An 11718-nucleotide genomic window follows, 5' to 3' on the forward strand; every position below is an offset into this window, starting at 1 on the left:
TTTAAAAAAAAAAAGAAAAAGAAAAAGAAAACAAGAGAACTTTATTCAGTTCACCTCTCTCAATTAGTCTTGATGGTGTAAACATGGTGCTAAGAATGGAAGACACCATACTGCAAAAGGCAGTAGTGACACAGCAGAGGTGCCAACGCAGGCTGCAGCTCACTGGGCATAGGCAGGTTACGCGTATGCAAATACCCACACCATTGAGATAGCCAACCATATATTTGCCCAGTATGCCATATAGGTATTATTTTCTTTTCGCCTTGATATTAAAAAAGATTGGAATGCACTACATAAGTATATTGGAAAGCAAATAATTTCTTAAAATACGCAGTTAGAAGTGCATATGTAAGCCTGGGCAACAAAGCGAGACCCTGTCAAAAACCAAAAAAAAATTGCCAGGTGTGGTAGCGTGCACCTGTAATCCCACCTACTTGGGAAGCTAAGGCAGGAAGATTGCTTGAGCCCAGGAGACAAAGGCTGCAGTGAGCTACGATCATGCCACTGCACTCCAGGCTAGGTGACAGAGTGAGACTCTTACCAAAAACAAGCAAAAAAAGAAGTGTATATGTTTTGAATAGCTGTCTCCCATTATAAAATGAAGAAAAAGAATATTGCTTCCAGTTTTAAGGGTGATGTATCTGTTGTACACTGTAGTATAAAATCCACATTCTGCCACCGACATTTCATATCAGAGTTCCAATTCCATACCAAAGGAGTAATTAATTACAGAGAAAAATTTTAGGTCAGTTGCAGTGGCTCACACCTGTAATGCTAGCACTTTGGGAGGCCGAGGTGGGCAGATCACTTGAGGTCAGGCATTTGAAACCAGCCTAGTCAACAAGGTGAAATCTCATCTCTACTAAAAATACCAAAATTAGAGGGCCATGGTGGCATGTGCTTGTAATTCCAGCTACTCAGGAGGCTGAGGCACAAGAATCACTTGAACCTGGGAGGCAGAGGTTGCAGTGAGCTGAGATCCCGCCATTGCACTTTGCCCTGAGCAACACAGCCAGACTCCATCTCAAAAAAGAAAAAGAAAAATTTTATGATTAAGTATTGCTGTTTTTGAATTTAGAATCTCCAACATTAGAACACAAACAGTACAACATATCAACATGTTTTTATTTTTACATGCTCTAATAAATATACACAACATGTGATGGTATCTCTACAATATTTTTTACACCTGACTGTTCAAAGTATTTTATAAACAAAGTAACTGGCTCAGGAAAGTAACTTGCCTCCAAGTTAGCAAAGCTGGTAAATAAGGAATCAAGAAATTGAAAACAGGTCTGTTTGATTTCAGAGGGTGTAACTTAAACCAATGCACACTGTAATGACTCCAATTTGATCAGAGGATCAAAACTGGAGGGGAAAAAGGAGACCTTAAGGTTAATGACTAAATTTTTGTGAAGCTCATACTTTTAGTATAGCTAAATAACAATGAAAATATGTGGAAAATACAGGCCAAAGCTTGGTCTGCAGGTATACAGAGTATTATTAAACTTCTTGAAAAGACGAACTAAAACTTACTCGTGGAGTGGATGACAAGCTCTGAACAACAAACACCACGGGGTTTCCTGCATTCTTAATAGCCTCGACTGCTTCGCTGTGTGAGGCATTCTGCAAATCTACTCCAGACACCTGAAACACAGAAGCAACTTATCTCAATTAGAACAGCACTAGAGGCTGGGCATGGTGGCTCAAGCCTGTAATCCCAGTACTTTGGGAGGCTGAGGCGGATGGATCATGAGGTCAAGAGATTGAGACCATTCCTGGCCAACATGGTGACACTCCGTCTCTAAAAATACAAAAAAAAATTAGCTGGGTGTGGTGGCGTGCGCCTGTAGTCCCAACTACCCGGGAGGCTGAGGTAGGAGAATTGCTTGAACCCGGGAGGCGGAGGTTGCAGTGAGCCGAGGTCACACCACTGCACTCCAGCCTGGCACCTGGCGACAGAGCAAGACTCTGTCTCAAAAAAAGAAAAAAGAACAGCACTAGATATTGTGGATAGGTTAATTCAAAGTTTGTGTGTATTATCTAGTTATGAGAACAACCAGAGCCTAATGAGTAGACCACAGTCAAGATTGGCCCAGAAAAGCTTTGGTATTTTAGGAGAACGTGTGTAAGGAAAGTAACATTTCACCTTCAGAAAAGTAGATAAAACAAATATATTAATAAAAATGGCCCTGGTTAAATATAATTATCCTAAACAGGTAGCTCAGTCAGTAGCAGAAGCTTAAGATGTCTGTCACCTCTGCCAGGAGTGCAGCACATAATTCCGAGTGGGACAAGGGTGGCTGGGATTACCTATGGACTTTTATCAACTCTCCATTAAGCTGAGAGGCATAATATTTTAAGCAAATCACCTGTTATCACAATTGAGTAGTTGAACATTTCTCAAATGACGTTTAAAAAGAAGTACCAAAAAACACTCACAAATTACTAAAACTATTTCTGTGTTCAGTAAATTTAAGTCAGTGTAAACAGTTCCCTATTACAGAAAATTTCAGAGAACCTAACTTGCTAACATGCCCATAAATCTCCAAGAGCACTCTGTATTTCCAAAACATGTTTAACAGAATGAATTTTTCAAACCTATAATATAACAAAGCCTTGGTAGATGATGGGGTGGTCTAATGTCTCAACAGGTAGTGACAATTTGTGAAGACTGCTTTGCTATCAGAGGACTGAGGAAATAGGAATGTAGGTGGAGAGGGATGCCGGATGTTTTGAAGACAGGAGGAAATATTACAGTGATATTGATACAGTGGAGAGAAAAAAAATGGATGATAAAGGAAAGAGACATGATCACTGTAAGGACAATATCCTTGGGTAATCAAAAGGGAATGATTTCTACTGCACGAGTTAGAGAGACTGGCTTTGGATGGAAGCGCAAATGTAGTTTTTTTGCTGTTACAAAGGCAATTAGAAAAAAGATTTGGTGAGCACAAGAAGCAGGGGAAGTTCCCTTTAACTGCCTCTATTTTCTCAATGAAACCTGAAACTAGGACCTTAAACTGAGAGCCAGACGGATGAAAGAGTCATAAGGGGTTTGGCACAGTTACCTATTGTATTAGTCTGTTCTCACGCTGCTGTAAAAAACAGCCTAAGAGTATGTAATTTATAAAGGAAAGAGGTTTAATTATCTCATGGTTCTGTATGGCTGGGGGGGTCTCAGGAAACTTACAGTCATAGTGGAAGGGGAAGCAAACCCATGCTTCTTCACACGGCAGGAAGGAGAAGTGCCCAGCAAAGGCGGAAAAGTTCCTTATAAAATCATCAGATTGGTTGGGCACGGTGGCTCATGCCTGTAATCCCAGCACTTTGGAAGGCCATTGCGGGCGGATCATGAGGTCAGGAGTTTGAGATGAACCTGACCAACATGATGAAACCCCATCTCTACTAAAAATACAAAAATTAGCTGGGCGTGGTGGCGCACGCCTGTACTATTGAACTCCAGCCTGGGTGACAGAGTGAAACTCTGTTTCAAAATAAATAAGTAAATAATATAAAATAAAAGCATTAGATCTTGTGAGAACTCACTTCACTATCACAAGAACAGCAGAATGGGAGTAACCACCCCCATGATTCAATTACTTTCCACTGGGTCCCTCCCATGACATATGGGGATTTGGGGAACTACAATTCGAGATGAGATTTGGTTGAGGACACAGCCAAATCATATCATTTATAAAGACAGGAGACTGAACCAGCTAGGAGAATATTAAAGGACAGCAGGGCAAAATTTAAGACCCACTTGTGGGGGTGTTCACGAGCTTCTAATGAGACCAGACGCCATGGCTGGTTATTTCTCTAGCCATGCCAGAGACCTGGAATAAGCAGAGTTGCACTTAACTAGGATGTGGTTCTCCCAAACAAGTTCAGTGAAAGGAAGAAGGATCAAGAGCAGGAAGCACATGCAAGGGAGGAGGTGGAGCCACAACCACTGAACGTGAGCAGTCGGAGGAGGAAGTGAGCAGGAGAAGCTGAGGACACGGATGTGTGTGCCTGTGGTATCATACGAAATGTCCTTGTTCTTGTCACAGAGTACCCTTGGAATTTCCTGAGTGATAGGAGTGTCTTTTGTTATGCATGATAGCCCCTTTCACATCTGAGTTTATGCTACTGAGGTGGCTTAGGGTAGATCCCCTGGATAGCCTCCAGATGGGGCCAGTCACCAGAAAGACCAAAGAATTAGAGAACCCCACACCTCCCCCACGATCTCCACAAAGTGAGGGTAGGGGCTGGAAATGAAGCTCTGTAAAAACCCTTGAACAACAAGATTTGATGAGCTTCTGGGTTGTTGAACATGTGGACATGCTGGGAGGGTGGCAGGTGACACACCCAGAGTGTGGATATTCTGCGCCCTCCTCCCCATACTTTGCCCTACGCATCTCTTCATCTGGCTGTCCATCTATAACCTGAGTATAACCAGTAAATGTAAGTAAGTGTTTCTCTGAGCTGCCCTAGCAAATTAACAAAATGCAAGGGGAGGGATGTGGAAGCCCTGGTTTATAGCCAGTTGGTCAGAAGTACAGGTAACAACCTACTAAGAGTGGCATCTGACATGGGGGCAGTCTTGTGGGATCAAGCCCTCAACCTGTGTGATGTGATGCTATACCCAAGTACACAGTGTCAGAATTCAATTAAATTATAAGACAGTTGGTGTCCACTGGTGATCTGACACTATCTCCAGGTACATAGTATCAGAATTGAACTGAATTATAAGACACTCAGTTGGTGTCCACTGGAATATGGGGGGAAACCCCCTACACATCTGGTCACATTTACTTTTCTGTTTTGAGTGTGAGAGTAAAGGGAAAAGGTTGGTAAGAATATGGAGAAACCAAAAAATGAAAATGAAAATAATAATAATAATAAAGAATATGGAGAAACTTACACATTGCTGGCATGAATGTAAAATAGTATAGCCAGCCACTCAGAAAAAGAGTTTGACAACTCTTTTCAAAAACTGGAATTAACATAAAACTCAGTAATTGCACTCTTGGGTATTTATCCTAGAGAAATGGAGACTTATTTTCACTCAGGAATTTGTATAGAAATATTTAGAGCAGATTTATTTGTAATTGCCAATAATTAAAAACTATCCAAGTGTCTTTCAATGGGTGAATGGTTAAACAAATTGGTATACCCACATCACGAAATGCCACTGTTATAGTTGGAATTTATGTGGCCTTTAGAGTTCATATGTTGAAATTCTAACCTCTAAGGTGAAGGTATTAGGAGGTAGGCAGGGTCTTTACGAAATGATTAGGTCATGAGGGCTCTGCCCTCAAGAATGGGGTTAGTGGCATCATAAAAGAGACCCAAGATAGCTAGCTCATCCCTTTTACTGTGTGAGGACACAATAAAAGAGAAGGCATCATCTGCGACCCAGAAAACAGGTCCTCCCAGACACCGAATCTGCCAATGCCTTGATCTCGGAGTTCCCAGCTTCCCAGCCTCCAGAACGATAATGGAATTTCTATCTTTATGATATTTTGTTTTGGCAGCCTGAATTTCCAAAGACAACTACTCAACAAAAAGGAGTAAGCTGGTTGTTTTTTTTTTGTAGAGAGAACGTCTCACTCTGTTGCCCAAGCAAGTCTTGAACTCCTGACTCAATCCACTCTCTTGCCTCTGCCTCCCAAAGTGCTGGGATTACAGGTGTGAGCCACCTCACCCAGCCATAGGGATGAACTAGTAATGCACACAATAAATTGAATTAACCTCAAGGAGATTATGCTAAGTCAAAAAAAGGCAATCTCAAAAAGATACATAATTCATAATTGCATTATGAGACAATTATAAAATAACATAATTATAGACATTAAGAAACGGATTACTGGCTGTCAGAAGGTAGAGATGGGAGAGAAAGGGAAGAGGATAGCAGAAAGTGAAGAAGGTGCCTGCTTCTCCTTCTGCCATGATTGTAAGTTTCCTGAGGCCTCCCCAGCAATGTGGAACTGTGAGTCAATTAAACCTCTTTCCTTTATAAATTACCCAGTCTTGAGTATTTCTTCATAGCAGTGTGAGAATGAACTAAAACAGAAGGGGAATGCAAGGCAGTTTTGTGGTGATGATACAGGTAAGTTTCTCAATTGTGGTGTTGCATATGCAAGGTTTTACATGTGATAAAATTGTATAGAGCTACAAACACACATGCAAATCAATGCATGCATAACTGGTAAAATCTGAATAAACTACAGATTGAGCCAGTGTCAATTTCTTGGTGTTGCTATTGTGGTATAGTTGTACAAGACATTAAAATTGGAGGTGGCTGAGTGAACAGTACACGAGACTTCTCCTGTACACTTCTTTGTAATTTGCTATGAATTTATGATTTCAAAATATATTAAGAAAAAATATAATACAATAATATTTAAAAATTAAGTTACAATAGATCAGTAATCAAAGTAAAAAGTGAATTCGTCTCTTATTTTCTAGATGATTATTAATTTAGATTAAAAACCAAAATTCAGTTGTATGTTGCTTACAAAAAATACAACTTAAACTAAATGAAAAGAATAGTGGAAAAGGAGGAATGAAAAAAGCAAAGTACCGGCTGGGCACAGTGGCTCAGGCCTGTAATCCCAGCACTTTGGGAGGCCGAGGTGGGCAGATCACCTGAGGTCAGAAGTTCAAGACCAGCCTGACCAACATGGCAAAACCCCACGTCTCTACTAAAAAATATAAAAATTAGCCTGGCATGGTGGTAGGCACCTGTAATCCCAATTACTTGGGAGGCTGAGGCAAGAGAATCACTTGAACCTGGAAGGCAGAGGTTGCGGTAAGCCAAGATCATGCCATTGCACTCCAGCATAGGTGACAGAGTGAGACTTGGTCTCAAAAAAAGAAAAAAAGCAAAGTACCATGTAAATTAATAACTAAAAACAAGGTTACCAATACTAAAAAAATAGAATTTAAGGCAAAAAGTAATTAATAGGAATAAATAGGAAAACTACATAATGTCAAAAGCAAATCACCAACAATAAATCCACTAAATATATACAGCAAAACCAGCAGAATTACAAGGAATAACAAACAACTCCAGTGAGAGACAAACCCTAACTGAAACTGAGGAAAAAGACCAAAAAAATTAGTAAGAATACACGACTCCTTATTTGTTTATCTAACTATTACTATTTGAATGTCAAATAGGTGTCTTAACCTAACATGTCTAAAAAATGTCTCCCCAAATCTGTTTCTCCCACAGTCTTCCCCATCTCAGCAAATAGAAATTCCATCTTTGATTTCTCAAGCTGAAAAGCTTTTGAATTATCTTTGCCACTTTTCTCTTTTGCATTCATTCTGTTAGTTAAGTCCTATTATTCTACTTGTAAAATATACTACAACCTGACTGCTCCCTCCTGGTCCAGGCTGCCATTCTTTCTCTCCTGAGTGACTGCAACAGCCTTCCAGCTGAGGCCCCTCCTTCCATCCCAGCCCCAGAAGCCAGAGTACTTGGAAACAATACATACTTACATGCTCATAATTCTCCAGTGACTCTCCACTGCATTCAGAGCAGAAGACCTTCCAGAGCTTTCAGGCTCTACCTGATGTGGCTTCCCATCACTCCTCAGCCCTTTTCTCTTACCCCTTCTGGCTTGTTCATGCTGTGCTATTATTGCTGGACTTCCTGCTGCTCCTTCAACACATCCAGGCAAGCTCCTATCTCAGAGCTTTGGCATGTTTTTCTTCCTCCATATACCCATATGGCTCACACTCTCATTTCCTATATTCGTCCCAATATCATCTTCCATAATGAAGCTATTAGAATTGCAACCATTGCTTTCACTGCCCCAAACCCCCACGCTCCTTATTCTCCTCCACTGCTTTATTTTGTTCCCTAGGCACTTACTACAACCTGACATTCTACGTATACTTATTTATTTTATTCTCCATTCCCCACTCCCACTATCATGTACACACCATAAGGTAAGGGACTTTTGGTCATCTTCTTCATTGCCATATTAGCAGTATGTTTGAAAATGGTTTTGAACATTGCACAGCACAAATATTCAAAATTTGTATACAGAGCTGCTTTCATATAATTCTTTAACCCTCACAATAATGCTATAGATTTTGAATTCTCATTTCCATTTTATTTGAAAACTGAAAATCTGTAGGTTTAATGATTTGTCCAAAAACACATAGAACCCAAAAAGGACAGACTCTGACTCCAGCCCATGACCTCCAGGGCTCTTTGTATTCCATTAGAGCTGAAACACCGTGGTTGATGGTTAGCATCATAAAGCATGAATCAGAACAAGCAGATAACGGGATTAAAGACACCCACCGTAGCGTCACCCAATTAACCCAGAGAAAAGAAATGTATCACATTCAGACTTCAGGGCACTCTCGGTGGTTTCATGTCCCCCACCCCTCACCCCACTTTTTTTTCTGTTTTGAGACGGAGTCTGGCACTGTCGCGCCACTGCAGGGCAGCTGCGCAATCTCGACTCACTGCAACCTCTGCCTTCCGGGTTGTAGCGATTCTCCTGCCTCAGCCTCCCAAGTAGCTGGGAATATAGGCGAGGCCACCACGCCCGGCTGATTTTTGTGTTTTTAGTAGAGATGGGGCTTCACCATGTTAGCCAAGCTGCTCTCAAACTCCTGACCTCAACTGATCCGCCTGCCTCTGCCTCCCAAAGTGCTAGGATTACAGGCATGAGCCACCATGCTCAGCCTGAAGTGCCTTTAAAACTAGCTCTCAGGCCGGGCACGGTGGCTCACGCCAGTAATCCCTGCACAGTGGGAGGCCAAGGCCGGCGCATCACGAGCTCAGGAGTTTGAGACCAGACTGACCAACATGGTGAAACCCCGTTCCTACTAAAACTACAAAAAAATTAGCTGGGTGTGGTGGTGCATACCTGTAATCCCAGCTACTCAGGAGGCTGAGGCAGGAGAATCGCTTGAACCCAGGAAACAGAGGTTGCAGTGAACCAAGATCACGCCACTACACTCAAGCCTGGGTGACAGAACAAGATTCCATCTCAAAAAAAAAAAAAACAAAAAACAAAAAAAAAAAAAACAAAACAAAACAACAACAACAACAACAACAACAAAACTTAGCTCCCACACATATCAGGTGCGAACCATGGATCCTCCCCCTCCCCCAATGGAGTCTTACACCTTTCTAGGGTCAACTTCTTTCTCTAAACAAGAATATATATCCTATTGACACACAATTATAAAATTTAGAGCTTCAAGAAAAAAATTTAGAGCTTGTTAAAGACAGGGGGAGAAGCATAATGCCTACCATCTGCCCGTTCTATACAGAGCCCTTTGTTAGTGTTTTTGCGATCAGCTGAAGTTTTTCTTTTATCATTTTATTTGTTTACCCCCACCCCCACTCACTTGAGAAACTCATAAATTGTGCATACAATGTACAAACTAAGGCATATAAATAGAGCCACACCAACTGTACACACATGATCCCCAGCACCCGAAGAAAAGTCTTCCGGCTAAATGATTAGTCCACTGTCTTACAGTATGTTTCCAATAAAAACAGTTCTTTAACGTCATTTACCTCAAGTATTTTATCTCCAGTTTTAAGTGCGTTTGTCTTCCCTGCTGGACTGTCTTCTAAAACTTGCTTGATAAATATACCTTTAAGTTCCTCTCCATTCTTTAGACGTTTTATAACAGTTTGTCCACCAACAATACTGATCCCAAGGGACACACTGGGTTCTCTAAAAATCTCAACACTATATAAAGGAAGAAAACAAAATTCACTCATCAACAAGTTAATTTAATCTGTTGGACTGCAACTATTCCATTTGTATCATTGACTCACATTTTATATAAAATTTCTAAATATATTTTTACAAATGTTATATAAATGATATGTAGTTCCAACACTGTAAGATGTTATCAATAATTCATAACGTGAAAGTTTCAGTTCTGAAAAGCAGAGATTTCTAAAGCAACAAATATAACTCTTAATATTCAGTAAAGATTTAGCTAAGCCCTAATGTTCCCATCTCCTATCACAGTATGTTTTCTGTGATTAGTCCTTTTCATTTATATCCATAACATTAGCAAAGAATGGACTGAAGAAAAAACAAATGGGGAAAAAAAATTAAGAAAGCCACATATGTCATTTTAGCAAAAAGTACAGACTTTCAGAATAAAGTAAATTTGCCACTGAGTGGCTCATGGCCCAAATGGCTTTTCCCATTTGGCAGGTTTAACTCTGTGGTTCTTTAATCAGAGGACAGATTTTACTTGCTCCTAAGGCCAGAAGATTTTGATTTCTTCCTACCTCATGTCATTATTTAAAAGAAAGTTTGAAATAAAAACTGCCCCCCTCAAAATATAAATTTTGGACTGCAGCCAATAATCAACTTATTAAAAAAGTAACTCAGAAAACAACTCTTAAATTTTTTAAGACAAATTCAGATTTCAATTACAAGAAAAGAACCAGTTTGGATGGAGATGGTGGAATTAATAATGGATACGGAGTAGAGAGAACAGCTAACGGAAGACTTTCATCATCTTAAAGTACGGCCCTGGCAAGGACTTAAAACCACAGGGACTGGTAAGTATTTAAAACTTCCCCCATATCCAAGGGAAGATGGGTTTTCAACACATTCTTTTAGCACAAACATGGACTGTCTACCAGGGGAGAAAGATAGGGATAAATTGATATGTACTGGAAGTCTCAACTACTGTTGTTGTTTACCAAAAAAGGAAGCTTTACTACATTCAAGGCAGCTTTACCTGACTTGCTTAATGACATAGTGATAAACTATACCCGTACATGGACATTTCTAAACTGCTTTCTCTGAAAGAGTATCAAAGATATTCCTAATATTGGTTACAGTTGTTTTGTTCGGCTAAAAATCTCTAGATAAGACAACATGAAACTAAAATGTAGGCCAGCTTACAGGTGAATTATCGCAATTTCTCAATCATTAGAGTATGACTAAATGATGTTCTAAAAAGTTAAAGAAAAGAGTAACTGATTGAGCTCCTATTGAGAAGGCCAATAATGTCATCCACATACATTCTTGGTGGACCCCAGTGGCTAAAATTTGGAGTTTCTTCTCCTTCACCTTCTTCTCTCTCAGGTAATTCACTAAACAGGGAGAAAGAAAAAAAAAATACAATTTTAAGGCATACTCATTATTAAAGGTCCTTGGAAAGTTTTGAAATTGCAAAATCTATAAGTGGTCAAATGAATCTCAATATTTAAGTTTGTAAAATATTTACATCAATAAATATACAAAGTAAAAATATATTGCTTTAACATTCAACTCAAGAAATCCACACCCAGCATAAGAAAATCACAGAATTATCATAAACGCTCTTATTGGTGACACTCTAGATGCTAAGTTTGTATTTGATTTGTACAATTTCAAATTCATTTCTCTATTGATAGGTAAAACATTATAAAATGTATTCCTTAAAATTTGGTATTGTTGGCTGGCTCACACGATAATCATGCGGTGGCTCACACCTGTAATCCCAGCACTTTGGGAGGCCAAGGCGGGTGGATCAAAAGGTCAGGAGATCGATACCATCCTGGCTAGCATGGCAAAACCCCATCTCTACTAAAAATACAAAAAATTAGCCGGGCGTGGTGGCACACTCCTATAGTCCCAGCTACTCAGGAGGCTGAGGCAGGAGAACTGCTTGAACCCAGAAGGCAGAGGTTGCAGTGAGCCGAGATCATGCCAGTGCACTCCAGCCTGGGTAACAGAGCGA

The 11718-nt window shown here is 40.2% G+C and overlaps 1 protein-coding gene across 1 annotated transcript in view; it reads right to left on the minus strand.

Annotated features, from left to right (window-relative positions):
* Positions 1-11718, minus strand: part of PATJ (PATJ crumbs cell polarity complex component) — a 413527-nt gene that overhangs the window by 245953 nt on the left and 155856 nt on the right. Inside the window, exons 22-24 of the mRNA XM_037743097.1 lie at positions 11018-11089; positions 9539-9716; positions 1537-1647 (exon numbers count right to left, since the gene is read on the minus strand). Coding sequence (XP_037599025.1) covers positions 1537-1647; positions 9539-9716; positions 11018-11089 — 361 coding nt within the window. The remainder of the gene's footprint in view (positions 1-1536; positions 1648-9538; positions 9717-11017; positions 11090-11718) is intronic.

The sequence above is a fragment of the Cebus imitator genome, unplaced genomic scaffold, assembly GCF_001604975.1.
Source record: "Cebus imitator isolate Cc_AM_T3 unplaced genomic scaffold, Cebus_imitator-1.0 Scaffold135, whole genome shotgun sequence".
NCBI lineage: Eukaryota > Metazoa > Chordata > Mammalia > Primates > Cebidae > Cebus > Cebus imitator.